The sequence below is a fragment of the Hipposideros armiger genome, unplaced genomic scaffold, assembly GCF_001890085.2.
Source record: "Hipposideros armiger isolate ML-2016 unplaced genomic scaffold, ASM189008v1 scaffold_62, whole genome shotgun sequence".
NCBI lineage: Eukaryota > Metazoa > Chordata > Mammalia > Chiroptera > Hipposideridae > Hipposideros > Hipposideros armiger.
Window position 1 is genome coordinate 2,939,398 of NW_017731412.1, and position 15,088 is coordinate 2,954,485.

Sequence of the window (15,088 nt, forward strand, 5' to 3'; positions counted from 1 at the left end):
ACACACCCTCCGAGAAGCTGGGGATGGTGAGGCTAGGAGACCAAAACACTGTCACGGCCTCACCATTTTTTATTGAATGTTTCAAAGATAAATTGAACTTCAAAAGGCAACTCCCCAAACAGCCTGGAGGCTGGTTGGAGGGGAGAACTGGAGGAGGGTGTCAGCCTCCTGGGTGACTTTCCCCTTGGAGGGGGTCAAATATGCGCCCTGGAATTACCTTTCCTTGCGGGGAAAACTGGCCACCTCCCTCGCGTGACACAGCCAACTTTGCGCGGAGCTGGCCGCTCTTTGCACGCAGGACTTCGGGATGGGGCCTCGTCGGGGCGCCTTGGGTCAGCCTGGTCCATCTGAGACACCAGGGACTGCAGGGGGAACGCTGTCTCCTCCACTTCTCCTGCAACCTGGGGGGGGTTGCTGCCTTGCCAAGTTGGGGCTGGCCCAGAGGAGATTCTGCTAGCTTTTGTGCACACTGGTGCAAGGGTATTTTTGACTTGGATTTCCCATATGGAGGTGAAAATGGAGAGCGAGGCTAAAATGAAAACGTTCACAGTCCTCTAACGTATTTTTGGTCGGATCTGTGTGGGAAACGCTGACTTAGGGAGGGGAGCATTCTTTTTCCATTAAAACTGAAGTATCTGAAATTGCTATTCTATCCAGTTCTAATCAGCCCCCTTCCGTCTCTCGTTTTGCTCCCTAATTTAAAGGAAAAGTAATTTCAGATTGAAGCGGCTGGCTCTCTTCGACCGAGTAAGGGACTTTTGTTTTTAACTTTGTAACTTGAGTGACATCTCATTTTGGTTCAGTGGGGGCGGTCTTAATTACTTAAAGGCAAAGGGAAGGGGATAGAGGAAGGAAGGAGAAAGACTCTGCTCTCAAGAAAGTTCCCTAAAGAAAGCACTTAACACAGGCCCAAAGACATTTCAATAAAAATTTATTGAAATTTCAATGACGTTTTAAAGAGAGGGGGGAAAATACAGAAAACCAAAGAACTCATCAACAATTATAACACAAAGTATACCTTCATGAGTTTTTGTCTTAAACCATCTCTCAGCACCTGACTTTTGAACTGTGAATATATCTCTATAGGCACCAATTCAAAACACCATCAAATTGAAGACAATAGTCAATTCCACTTCATTTGAAGAAATCAGAGACTAGCAAATACAAATACAAAAGAAAAATTAGAAAGTCAAACCACAGCCTCTGTACTCCCCACCCTTCCGACCCCCAAGCAACATTAGAACCACTCTTAGGATGTTATATTTTGAGGAATTTAAGGTGGAGCTGGGAAGTGGCCCCACCTTCCTAATTTTGGGTAAAATAGGCAATAGCACTTTCCCTCACTCTTGGACATTAAAAAAGAAAAAACTTTTTTTTTTGCAGATTAACGCTTTTGAAAGTGTGTTGGTATTGGTGCAGAAAGTGTGTTTTCTAGTTTTAAAAGCAATCCTGTGACCTTGAAATAAAACTGACTAAAGGAAAACAAGAACACAAAACCTGACAGCTGCAATCCTATTTACATAGAGCTATATACAATGTCAATAAATTAAAGTTTAATTTTCCAAGCATTCATATTCCACCTATTTACAAGAGTTATCAAATAATTACATAAATACTTTGCTAATAGTCTCGCTTCTTCTTTATTATTTTTTTTAAAACCTTGTTATTGCATATACAGGAAAGAGAAAGAACCGCCAGAGAGACATGAAATCCTGCTACAGAGCTTAGATAAAATAAACTCATTTTTTTGTGTGTTTTCCCCACCTCTTCCCTTTACATCCTCCCCCTTGGGGTTGCGGATGAGAACTGGGTAAAAGGTGTGGGGTCATGTTCTTTTCTCTCTAAAAAGCAAGCATTCAAAATGAAAAACCACAAATACATCACTGTGGAACATGCAAGAAGAGACCGATAGCGGCTCTTAAAACATCACAAGAATATTAAAAAGACACAGATTTCCTTAATAGAGACTAAACAAAGCTGGCAACGACTCCCACCCCCCCACACCCCACCCCCCCGGAAAAAAAAAAACAAAAACAATGCTGCTCAGTCATTTCTTTAGAACTGATACGCAAGTCACTATAAAGTTTTTTAATCTTCACAAACAGAATCATGTTAATGTATTCATTTGCCCCCGGTATTTTTTTTTAATTTTATTTGTTTTTGTTTCCACTTGACACGGTGAAGGAAAAAAATATATAAATCTGCACTGGGGGAGAAGTCTTTCAACGCCTCCCCTCTTGGGACACCTGGCTACCTTTTTCTTCCTAGGCTTCCCAGACCAGCCTCACTGGAGGTGCTCTGGACAGACCTGTTTTCACTCCCACCCCCAACGGCTCAATGCAACAGACGTTTCTGAGCCCCCAGAATCTGAGCCAGATCCCGGATATATAAACCACGCCAAGAAGACAGAGCCTGTTTCTAGCATATTCTCTCGAGGGAGTCCGGCACCCCTTCCCAGACAGGACCGCACAAAGCAGGGCTACCCCACACTGCACGTCCGTGGTTTATTTTACATCCAACAAAGTGCACTGCAGACGTGACTGGACTGGAATGAAAAGGCTTTTCTGGGGAGGGGTTTATGGGGACGCGCTGCGGGACCTGTCGGGCTTGGCTTCCAAGCCGCTGACCAGCCGCTGGATGCTCTGCAGTTCGCTGGTGGCCGCCTCTTTCTCAGGGCAGAGTTTGGGCGACAAGGACACGGAGCTGGAGGAGAGGGTGGAGGAACGGCTGTTGAGTTCTGAGCCCGAGTCCACGGCCACCGAGGCCGGGCTGGCGGCCAGGGCAGCGGCTTTGGCGTCCAGGGGCCCCGCGACCCCCGCCATGGACGGCAGGGCGGTGGTGAGCAGGCTGCTGCTGTCGGGGACCGGCAGGGGGATGGAGTAGGGGCTGTAGCGCAGCCGCGGGCGCATGGTGTTCAGATTGAGGAAGGGGTGGCGGTGCACGGAGCTGGAGGCCGCTGCAGAGGAGGCGGCCGCCGCCGCGGCCATGTACGTGTAAGGGTAAGGGAACAGGCTTCCGAAAGGCGACATGGCCAGGCCCTGGGGAAGGAAAAGAAATGCATCCAGCGAGTCAGCCAAGAAGGGGCTGCGCGGTGGGGAAAACGCCAGCCTTGTCGATTCCCCCCCTCCGCCCCTCCACCACCACCTTGGGACCTTGCGCGAGTCATTGCTCTCTCCCCCTGGGGGTGTGGAGTGGAAGAGAGAGGGGGACTTATTCCTCTAGGTCCAAAGCTTAGCTGTGTCACTCTAGGCCTAGATACTTCACTCCCTGTGCCTCAGCTTTCTTATGTGAAAAAACAAACAACCAAACAACCAGGGAAATATTAAATAATTCATATACTTTGGGGGACTTTGAATAGTAAATGAGCTAATGCCTTCGCTATGCTATGTAAGGTGCCTGGCCAGCAGGTCTGTTAGAAATTCTCCCAGCAGGGTCAGTCGTTGCACCTGTTAAATGGGGACTACCCCACAGGGGGAGCTGAGTGAACACCAGACGGCATAAATTATTAGACATCATTATTTTTCATCTTGACCCCCCCACACACCCCCAAACTCTCCTACTTCAACCCTAGAAGTGTTGCGAATGAAAAAAAAAAATCCAGGGAAGTTAAGCAAAAGGAAACTGGGAAGGGTGGGGGTGGGGAGGAAAAGGGGGTTTACTATACAGACAGAGACAAAGAAGTAACCTAGCCTGATACGCTGGTAGTGCAGGTGGAGAAACTGAGGTAGGCCCCGGGGGCCCAGGAAATCACTCAGCTAGCAAAGTGACAGGAAGCAGAAGTTGGAATCCAGGGACCCAGACCTGGGCCAGTTACCTGCCTCTTACTTGTTGGCCCACGCCGCCCCTTGCACACCTATCACCTGCCCACCTACGACGGGGTCACCAGGAGGGGCTCGCTGAGGAGATGGCAGGAATTGAGAAAGGCCAGAAACCAACCCTTTGCTCAACCCCCTCCTCCCCCAGAGTGAGAGGCCAATCCTGCCTCTTGGCTCAGGGAAGGGAAGAAGAATGTGCCCAGAGAAAACAAAAGGCAAAGGCATGCAGAAAACCCCACAGAACCTTTTTGCCAATTCAGAGCCTTTCCAAGCGGCCTGAGACTTCTCCTCTGCCACCCCCTGTCCCAGCACAGCTGTCTGAACCATACAGAGGCCGCCAGGCTGTCCCTCTCTGCTGACATTTCCCACGTGTGCACAAACCATTAACCCCTTTGGGGAACAGGCTGGCCTGCTCGGGGGTTGGAAGAGGGGGGCAGGGGAAAAGCTTCTCGAATTGGGAGAAAAGGCTGGAAAACTCAAGACTCAGTTCCCACCCAGGGAGTCACTTCCTCTCGTCAGGCCAGTGCTCCCCTTGTTTAATTCCTTGGGGGAAAGGTTGGCTCTGAGACATCTGAAAGACATTTCAGCTCTGAAGTGAAAAAAAATCACAGACCCTGAAGTGGGACTGCCTGGGGTAGAGTCTTAGTTCCACCACCTACCAGCTGTGTGACCTTGGATAAGTTTCTCAACATCTCCGGGCCTCCTCTAGAAAGTAGTCCCACAGAAGTCGGAATCAATCAAATACGTACTTACAGGAGTGCCTAGCACAACACGGTGCTGGGTATAGTTATTACTATCTACCTACTCTGCTAGAAACAGCCCTTAACTTTGAAAAAAAAATTCAGGTTTCCTGGGGGGAGGGGAAGTGTGAGGTTACGATGCTTCAATGAGATAAGCCTTGCCCCTAGCAGTTACTATTATCATGTAAAGCTACCGGGCCGGGGGACTGGGCGAGGGTCTAGTATCCAACAGTGAACGGAGGGAGGTGGGGGCTGGAGAGGAGAAAGGATGATAAATAAATACCTGCGAGGCCAGGACATGCTGCTGGAGGTGGAAAGGCAGGGTGGCCGCGGACGCCCCCGACAGTCCCTGGGCCGCAGCGGCTGAGGCCATGGCCGTGGAATCCAGGCCTGAGACGCCCGTGGAGGCCCCGGACACGGTGGCCAGCAGGGGCCCCATGCCGGCGGCCATGCTGGAGAAGGCGCCCCCCATGGCGAACTGGCCCGGGTGCAGGAAGAGCGGGTGCCCGTTGAAAAACTGCTGGCCGGCCAGGCCCGGGGCGAAGCCGAGGCCGGGCAGCGGGCCCTGGCCCAGGTGCGCAGTGGCCGCGTCGGTCTGCACGGTGAGAGGCGCGAAGGCCTCCTTGCCCGGCAGCGCGCGCGCTTCCTCGGCCTTGGACGTGGCCGCGCCCTCACGACCGGGGCTCCGCCGGTCCTCCGCGCCCAGGCCGCGGGTGCTGGACGAGATGGTGGCCGGGCTGTGACGCGAGTCGGGAGACGCCTTGTCCATCCGCCCGCTGTCCCGAGGCCGGCCGCCGGGCTCGGCCGAGAAGAGGTGCGCCTTGACCGCCGGGCTGCCCTTGTCGCGGCTGGGCTCCTCCGACGTGGTGGTGGAGATCTTGGCCGCGTCGCAGGCCTCGGGGCCAGGCTCCTCTTTGCTCTCGGCCTCGGCGTCGCTCTCGCCCTCGCTGGCACACAGATCTGCCATAGGAGGGGAACAGAAGCAGGGCGGAAGGGCGTTAGCTCCGAGCTGCACCCGTGGAAAGCCAGTTCCCCAGTTTGAATCTTGGCTCGGCCACTTGCTACCTGGGTAACACCCGGCAAGCCCCCCCTAACTGCTCTGTGCCTCAGTTTTCTCGTCTGCAAAATGGGGGCGATGCTATTTCCTAACTTTAGTGGAGTCAATAAGCTAATAATGAATTTAAGGTATTTAACTAGACTGACACCCTCCCCCCCAAGTCAGTAATGAAGTTTACTTTTTTTTTTTTTTTACCAGCATGGCTTGACCTCCTACTGTGTCCGACTATGCCTTTATTCACCGTTTCGTATTCGGTTGCAAATTTACTTTTTTTTAAATAAAAAGTAACTTACACTGACACTCACTGCAGGAACACCATTGGGGTCTTTGTCTAGATCTGCACCTTCCACAAATGTGTGAATTCTTTCGGAAGGATTTGTTGGGAAAGAACCCTGACACCTGAATTGGTAGTGGCAGAAATGAACACCCCTACCCCCAACACACACACACACACACACACACACACACACACACACACACACTGCACTGGGCCTCTCCGTTAGCCCCAGTCCCATCAGACAGAGACGGGTGATGGGCAGCCCCCTCCAACCCCGGACACTCATAGATTCTTTTTGCTCTCACCACACCCTCTGTGGGTGTCCTACCAGGAAAAAAGAAAACGGGATCCTATTTTATGTTTAAAGCTTAAATGGATTGATGACAGAAAAGACTTTCATTTTTTATTAAACATAAAAAACAGGTTTCTTCCCGTTGTGAGAGTGTGTGTATCTTTCCAAAGAAATAGCTCTTTGCTCTTTAAACACAGGAAACCAACTGGGGATTTGAACCATCTCGACCCCTCCCAGTGAACACCCTCCCCTCCCCTCCCCAGCTCACATCCCCTGGGCTCCATCTCCTCCCTCTCACAGGTTGTTGCTCTCTAACTTGTATCTTTTCTTGCCCACCACGGTGTCTGTTCCAGGTGGCAGAGAACCCCTGGCCTCCCCCAGCCCAACACGTTTTATACCTCTGAGTTTAAAGATGGTAAAAGGTCAGTAGCTGCTTGTTTGGAGACAATGGGAGGGCGGAGAAAGTGCTCCAGGCAGTTTTCTAAGCTGCCCCCCACCAAGAGGGAATACATAGACACCACCCTGACTCCCAGTCAAACTAAGGTTGGAGGGGAAGGGATTCTGAGCTCTCCTCACACTAGCTTAGGAGGGGGGCGCACACACCTGATCACCCTTTTTGAATGTTGGCTCCGGTTTCCTGACTTGAAGAAGGGCCTGTAGCTTTTGAAGGGCAAGTTCCCTGGTGGGTGCCCCAGTCCCCAATTTTTCCAGGCCTCCAAGACCTGGAGTCCAGAAATCGAAGGTGACCAGGCTTACCTTTGAGGTTGGATGTCCCAACAGTGGAGACAGCTGGGGACGAGGACTGAGCGAAACAGCTGAAGGCTGCCTGCTCGCTTGAGGACTCATCGGAGGTGCCATTTTCCTTTTTGTGTCTGTCATCGAACACCCTCATGGACTGCAGGGTGAGCTGTTTCCTGAGGCAGAAGCCCACACCCAGCATTACAGACCGGAACATACATTTCCCCTCTTTAGGTGTCTCACCCACTCCAAAGAGGCACACACACCTCACCTTGCCTGCTGCCCATGGACAACACTAATTCTGCAATCTGCTTGCCTGGGGGCAGCCCCACAGACCTACGCATTGTTCCTGACCCTCTAACTGGGCTGAAGAGGGTGGCACCAGGAAGGCGGCTCAGGTTGCATTTATTCAAGATCAGAGTTTCATTCAGGGAAGGGCATGGGCTTGAGCACTGATATTTTGTTTAAAAGCAAAAAGCAAAGAGGGGAGGTTGGAGCTGGCCAGAGACAGCTGAACAGCAGGCCTGGCAGAGGGAGGGGACCGGGGGACCCGGGCCCGGTGAACACAAACAGCCTACAAGCTCCCCACTTGGTTGCTAAGATTGGGAGGAAGTGGTTATTTCATGGTGCACTTTTCTGTAATCGGTTCACCAACACATTAATTGGAGTAAAAAATCTGTTTAGATGTTAGAAATTATTTTTTAATGCCCAACCCCCCCGAGGGGATAGGTTAAAAATTTGGGTTGATTTTCTGGAGTTTAGAAATTCTATGAAAGCGGGTGGGGGAGTGGAGAGCTTCTTTTATATACTATCCAGCTGTCTGCTTAATGCAAAATGATACATGTACCCATGAAAAAGGGAACCACAGATTTCTCCAGGGTATTCAGTTCTGTCTGATGGTATTTGCAGGACGAGACTGCAAAAATTCCAAAGCATTTTTGTGCATGGCTTAGTCCTTTCCTGGGACCTGCCCTGGATGAACTTCAATTAATTAGGAATTAATAGGCATCTGTATATAATCAATTATCCCTGATGCTTTTCTTGCAGAGAGAACTATGGTGTGGCCTAGTTAATTTCCTTTAAGGTAACAAGTAGGTGGAAGAAGTATAGCGTGCTAAAATCAGCAAGCACATGGCATGGGGGGGGGGGTAAATGAGTTCCTACCCTTCCCTCCCCTTCTCAATATAAGTGCCAGCATCCCACTTCTAACAGTTGAGACTTGGGATCTAGCAAAGTGATTTTTCTAAATTACCTGAGAAATAAGGAACTATCTCAGCTTACCTTTTTTCTCTCCTGCCATTCCCAGTGTCCCGGAAACCTTTTGCAAAAGGGTTGTTGTCTATTTTTAACTGAGTTATCTACAGGAGGAGACACAAGCAAGAAAGACACATTGGCCTCATTTTCTAGTATGTTCTGGGGGTGTTTCTCCCAACTCAGTTGACTAGAAATTTGACTGCCACCAGGAGACCTCATTCGGATCTGCCAGGTTAAAGAGAAAGGGAGAGGAGATAATAGCAGAAGTTTGGAGGGTCTGAGATAAACATCAAAGGAAACTATCATGTCTTGGGTCTCCCATTGGAGGCCAAGAAGGGATTCCAGGCCGAAATTACCCTACCTGGGAAATCCCTCATTCTTTTCTTTGCGAAGCATGCTGCTTGGGCTTAGAAATGGAAAAGTTGTCAGAACAGTCAAAAGGGACAACCTGTAGATCTTAAAAGTATGCTTTCATTTTGACTTTTTTTTATACAGTGCAATTAATCATAAAATATGTTGCGGCATATTTCCTGCTCCCAAACACACACACACACACACACACACACACACACACACACACACACACACACACACACTCTCCAACCTTTTCTGTGAATCTAATAAAATGATTTATGGGGTTTCGTTACCCTTGTGCCAGAGTGGGTTTGATTTTTTTTGCTGGGGGAGGGGGGACGGTTTGAGGAATTACAATATTGACAATTACAGATTTAAAAGGACCGAATGACCACTGGAAACATTTGTTTTCATTTATATGCTCTGCCACGCCATTAGGTGAAGGCCCGTGGCCTCTTTGTCTGATCAAAAATGCTACAATTTATTATTACACTAACAACTTAAGATTCACTGGCTTCTGGGTCTAGAGAGAGCATGCGTTCTACACACTGATAGAAAAATGCCATACATAGTATGTAATCTTTCAAATCCCTTCCCTTTGGGGGGAAAAAAATAATATATACAGAGCTCCCTAGAGGTGGAAAAGGGCCCCTTGGCTTGGTTCTTGTTCTTGGAATAAATTCCTGTGTGTAAAACTTGCAGAGAGAGGTCATGATATCTTAATCTCCATACTGAGGAAATATACCTGAAAGCACCCCCATCAGCTGGCCACAGAGGACCCACCTACAGTGATAGCGCATTCAAAATGCGGGTGCTGTCCAGTGGGTTGGACTCCCATTGAGGTCCAGGGTTCAGAGGTTGAAGAGCAGGGGTCCTCAGTTGCCCTCCCACCCCCACCCCACCCCCATAACTGCCTGCTAACAGCAAGCTGGCAACTGGTGGATCAGCAGCGAGAGTCACTTTGTGTCTCTGTGCTGTGTGCCCATGACCTTCAGGCCACCAACATTTTACATACCAGGTGCTGCCTGCTGTTCTATGTGGGGACACGCTTAATCCCCGGCCTCAGGTCCAAGGGAGAAAAAAACTTCAAATGAAGTGGTGACTTTGGTTACCTCCTCTCAAAAGCCTCAGACAACTCAATTAGCATGACCCTGTGATCAGGGTAGGTTTTTCCAAACACACACACACACACACACACACACACACACCATAAAAAGCACAGCAGCATAAAAGGTAATAAAAACCAGATCAGCTACTCGGGATTTCTGGCTAGGGTAGAAAAGCTGGTCTCTACTGGGATTCTCCTCCCAGTATCCCCAGTGGCTTTTGCCTTAAAACTTTTAGCTGATTCCTTGAAACTTCTTCCTGAAGAAGAGGATGAACCTTGAAACAAACAGGGGAAAACCCAGGGTGGGGTGGGGGTGCGGCACCAGCAACAGAGGTTCTAGGAGCTTCTCACTGGCAAAGTGAGTTTGGCATTTTTTTTTCTTTCTTTTTTTCTTCGTCTGCCTCTGCAATGTGCTAGCGCCCCTTTGCCCAAAAGCTCCACAGACGGTCAAATCCCAAAAGAAAACGCCAAGACCCCCGTCCCAATCCTCTTGCGACTTTCTCCTCCTCACCCAAAGCAGCTTAAAGGACAAGAAAAATATCACCCTTAAAAAGAAAAGCGTCTTCGGTTACCTTATCGTTCTGATAGGCCGTTACCGCGATGAATTCGGTTTCGGGGAACAAGTACGTCCGAAATGTACTATAAGGGAGTTTCAGGATGTCATTGGCTCTGACGATGTGAAACCGGGGCTGGTACTTGTGCATGGAGTTCAATATAGTCTGCAGGGGCAGGGAGGAGGAGAGACACACGTCAAACAAGGATTTAGAGGGTCAAACAGGAACTTAGGACCCCTGCCAGGCTGACAGCTACCCCACCGGAGGGTACCGCGGTTGGACCGAGCCCACCTCCTGGGAGCACCGCTTTTGGGTACATTTCCCTCCACAGATGTTATCTTCCGGAGAATCCAAATTGCTCGTCAGTTTCCAAAGGGTCCCCCCACCCTCACCATCTGAGGTTCATTCGAACCTTGAACCCTAGCCTACCTGAATACCAAAACTATAATTCCCCTGCCACGTTGCGTGATCACTTGGGAAGGCCAAAGTCTTAAAAGATAGAGAAAAACATGCATTTTAATTTACAAAATAATCCAGTCCTTTAAGCGCCCACTAATTGACGAGCCCACTCCACTTAAAACCCTGAAAGGCTGAACTCTAGAGAGGAATATTTACGCCTTAATCAAATCAAGGGCTTCAAATGCAATTCCTGCCCGCTGAAGATATTTCCGCGCGCCTTTCTCGTCTTCCTGAGCCTAATCTTTCTGCTTATTCCTCGCTTATCGCTGTTTATTTTATTGAAATGTTGGGGAGGGGTAGGGGCCAGGGGCAAAAGGTCCTTTGCTTGACTTTTACAAGCAATCCACGTCTCCTGAAAGTTTCTAAATATGCTCCCACGGAATGTATCCACTCTCAACATACACACACACGATTTTTACACCAGAGATCGGCCTCATTTCTAGTAAACCTGACTTTTCACCTAAACCGGATTCTTTTTTTAGCAAAAGAAAAAAGTCTTCCCCCAAAATGGAATCACACCCTTTACCCAATGTAGTCAAGGCTTCAAACCTTAAAACTCTCCCAAGAAATAAAATGGCTGGTTTCAAAAAAATATATATATGCGGATGATAGCTTCAAATAAATCCTTTATGAATACATAATTTCAACATTGGTTTTCTATCTTAGCGATTCGTTTTTAACTTCACTGTCAGGTCAGGCTTTTCCCAAGACCTGAAATTGCCCTAGAACAGGAACTGGTCCGCTTTCTTGACCTTGTTTCTTTTACAACGCCAGGCCTTCCCTTCTCCAAAGAGAAACACCCCCGACTCTGAGTCCTCGCTCCGACTCTACAGCTGCTCCAACAAGTTCACTACGTTTCACTACAGAGAGCAAGGGAGAAGTCTGAGCAGAAACTCACAATTTTACATGGCATGGGGGAAGCACTGCCTTTGTTAGAGGGGAGAAAGAGAACATTTTACTGAAGGGAGTGAGGAAACTTACAAATCCGTGTTTGTCCGAAATGTTGTTGGTGAGTTTCAGTTTGTGGAAAGTGACAACTTTGGACATCCACTGTTCCCCGGTAGCCGGGCTGTCCGGGTGAATATACATTCTCTTTGGCATTTCAGGGTCAGCCTTACCCGCCACCATCCACCGAGAATTATGAAATTTATATCGACAGTCATCAGCAGCTATAATGTCCATCAACAAAATATATTTGGCTTTTTTATCCAGCCCAGAACATCTTACTTTAAATGGGGGAAACATTCGCCTGCAATAGGAGAGAAAAGAAAAAAAAAAATCAGTCACTTAGAATCTCCCTGGGTTTGAGTCTCTATGGAGCCTAAAATGTTTAAATTAAATTTAAAATGTGCTACTATGAAGGATGAGCGTATATGTTTCAGAGCAGAGTGGCTAGGTGGAAAATTGTTTTCTTCCACAACAGAGAATTAAATAGGCTCAATTTCTCAATCTTTAAATGTCCCAAGACTCAAAACAAGGGAATTATGGCATTGCATTTCTCTACATCGTCTCAAAATTTCTTCGTATATTTTTCTCTTTATAGATCGTGACTTTATATAGATTGCCCTCTTTATAGAGAAATTCTTGCCCATGCCTCTTCCTGTGGGTGTTTAGTTCTAAACAGCTTGGAGCAGGATTTTTAAAGTGCGGTCAGTTAAGGCTAGAATTTTTCACCACCCGTCGATGAGAAAAGGTTCAACTTATCAAGGAAATAAACGTCAAGTTGTACCCGTGCTTTCAGCACAGCAGCCCCGCTGCTGGCAAAATGAAACTGGACTCAATGAGTTCTTAAAAACGAATTTTGTAGATTGGGGTGGACTCCCGGGCCTGATAACCAAGCTGCCTTGGAGCTGCTAATCACATTCCCCCAACTGCTCAGGCCAGTCCCAAACGGCAAGATTGTGCCACCAAACTGCTGTTTATTTCCCAGAAGTGTTGGCATTCTATACTCTCGACTTAAAAGGAAGCACTTTGCTGTGAAACTGGCTAAATGTCTCCTGGGTCTGAGGATTTTTATGCCCAACTTTGGCCTCCTTTAACTTGGAAAGACACAGAAGAAAGCAGAAGACATCAAGCGAGGCATTTTATTTTTATTCTTTCAACTTTATGCCTTGATAGACTTCAATGCCATAAAAAAAAATCTGTGATTTTGAGTGACAAGGCCAGTTTCGGGTCAGGCAAGGACCTCTAAACGTTACATAAAATATGGTTGATAGTATTTGCACATAATACAGGAGCATTTGTCTCGCTCGGTCTCCCCACTGGCTCCTTGGGTCTGCAAACCTAATTGTAATTATCCCAAAATCGCCTGCTGAACTCTCCCTCGGATTACAGACACGGTGAAGCAGTGTGGACAAACAAACCCAGCGGCCCTACGATTCGATTCCTCTCTGACCCTGGCAGCCACAGGCTCAGGTCCCCTCCAGACTCAGAGGCTAGGCTGGGAGGGCAGAAACAGCCAGAGGAGCTGGTGTCAGGCCTCTCGCTACCACACAAAAGAAAGGGGCTTTACATTTTTCTCTCTGAGCACAAAATGAAACAGAGACAAAAACAAAACATCAACAAGGCCAGAAAGATGTTCCAGAAAGATTTGAACAATGCAACTCCTGCGGTGAGGTGCTTTTCTTTCTCCTTGCAGAAATGTCTGGGCTCCACCGAAAAAAAATTCTATCCTGTAGGAAACCCAGGATGCTAACTTGGGGAGGAAAAACCCGCCGCCTGCAGACACCCAGGTAAGCTGAAATTTCCTGCCACAGGATCAGGCCCGGGAGTGTCTGTGCACAGTACCACGGGGACTGAAGTTTTCCTCTAAGCCGAAATTACTGACAAACTGACTGTCCTGGGAGAAGAGAGAGAAAGGGAGGGGAAAAACCCTCCAACCGTTCGCGGGAAGGGCCCCCGGCTGGCTTGCTTACCTTCCCGACTTAGTAATCACCATCTCGGTGCCTCGCTTGTGGAACTGATCCCAAAGTTCTTTGGCCTCGAGGTGCACCTTAGGGTCGTCCTCCACCTCTTCTTCGGGCTCCATGGTCTTCAGAGGCCTCAGATGAGCCTGGGGCCCCAGGGACGAGAAAGGGATGCCGGTCTCAGCCGCCCCCACCAATTGATCCATGATCGGCTTGGCCAGGGCGCCCGGCAGCGAGAGCGCCGCCGCGCCGTTGGGAGGCAGAGTCAGCGCCGGGAAGAAGGGCGGCTGGTGACCCAGCACCGCGCTCATGGCGAAGTCCGGCGCCCGGTGAGGTAGGAACGGATGGTAGGCCATGCTTGTCCCAGGAATGACCGGATCTCTCATGGAGAGGCTCATCCACTCCAGGCGGGCGCGCTGGGCTCCAGCCGGGGACAAGTCCTCCGCTGCTGTTTTGTTGTTTTGTTTTGCTTTGCTTTTTAACAGCAGCACATACTTTAAAAAGGAAAAAAAAAGGCAAAAAAAAAACCCCACCAAACACAACTAAAGCAACTCAAAGGGAGGGGGGAAAGTGTCTTTTGGGGAGGAGAATGCCGCTTTTAAAGAGGGCAAGGCGAGCGATCAGGAGACATAGTCGCTGGGGTGACTGTCCTGGTGCCTTGCGTTTTTAAAAAGCCGCTCCTGCAAGTCGGTTTCAGAGGCGAAGACAGCGAGCAAGGCTCTCGACTCGCGCCGGAGCTCGAAATAGACACTCCAGCCCTGGGTCCCGGGGACCGCGCCCCAGCCCCCAGTTCTTTGTTGCAAATGCGAACAGTTCTCCTAGGAGACTTTTTTTACCTTTTCTTCTCCTTCTTCTTTCCACCCCCCGCCCCCCTATCTCTCTGCCTCTGCCTCGTTCTCGCAGGCGGCGCCTGCCGTTGCGCTGGACCCGGCTTTAACTGCCGGCGAGAGAGCGGAAAAAGTCTCTCTCCTTAAAAAAAAAAAAAGAGAGAGAGAGAGAGAGAGAGAGAGGGAAGAAAAAAAAAAACACCACTCTGATTTAAGCCCTCTTCTAACCAGCGCTATCAAAACTTGAACGGCGCCCTGGCTTCCGTTCGCCGCCTCCTCCGTCCTCTGCTCCGAGCCTCCGGAGGGTGTCTGGGTTTCAATCCGAAATCTGGCCGCGCTCTCCTCCCGCGCCTGTCTTCCGTGTCCTAAAACGTGAGCGAATTCGCTTCCTAAATCTGCGTCCAGGCGCGCAGGGCAGGAAGGATGGAGGGGGGGGGGGGGAGGAGGAGAGAGAGAGAGAGAGAGAGAGAGAGAGAGAGAGAGAGAGAGAGACGGACGGAGTTGGGAGAGGGAGCGCGAGGAGAGGGAGGGAGCGAGCCANGGAGGAGGGAGAGAGAGAGAGAGAGAGAGAGAGAGAGAGAGAGAGAGAGAGAGACGGACGGAGTTGGGAGAGGGAGCGCGAGGAGAGGGAGGGAGCGAGCCAGCCAGCGAGAGCTCCTCGCCACCCTCCTCCGCCTCTAGAATTCCCCGGGCGTCTGCTCGCCGGC

The 15,088-nt window shown here is 49.5% G+C and overlaps 1 protein-coding gene across 2 annotated transcripts; it reads right to left on the bottom strand.

Annotated features, from left to right (window-relative positions):
* Nucleotides 1–914: 914 nt before the first annotated feature.
* Nucleotides 915–14,852, bottom strand: TBX3 (T-box transcription factor 3). 2 transcript variants are annotated; one of them, XM_019641659.1, is made up of 8 exons: nt 13,564–14,852; nt 11,630–11,897; nt 10,619–10,678; nt 10,208–10,354; nt 8,201–8,277; nt 6,938–7,095; nt 4,839–5,515; nt 915–3,038 (listed from the first exon to the last, which is right to left on the bottom strand). In XM_019641659.1, the coding sequence occupies exons 1-8, from the start codon at nt 13,950–13,952 to the stop codon at nt 2,577–2,579; spliced, it is 2,238 nt and encodes a 745-aa protein (XP_019497204.1). In that variant the 5' UTR covers nt 13,953–14,852; the 3' UTR covers nt 915–2,576. The 2 variants fall into 2 exon arrangements, with proteins under 2 accessions (XP_019497204.1, XP_019497205.1); XM_019641660.1 differs by lacking the exon at nt 10,619–10,678.
* Between the last annotated feature and the right edge of the window lie 236 nt (nt 14,853–15,088).

Coding starts and splice junctions, on each gene's coding strand:
- TBX3 (XM_019641659.1), bottom strand. CDS start 13,952: ATGAGCCTCTCCATGAGAGATCCGGTCATTCCTGGGACAAGCATGGCC. Junction 11,898..13,563: donor GTGATTACTAAGTCGGGAAG/GTAAGCAAGCCA, acceptor CTCCTATTGCAG/GCGAATGTTTCCCCCATTTA. Junction 7,096..8,200: donor AATGGCAGGAGAGAAAAAAG/GTAAGCTGAGAT, acceptor CTTCTGCCTCAG/GAAACAGCTCACCCTGCAGT.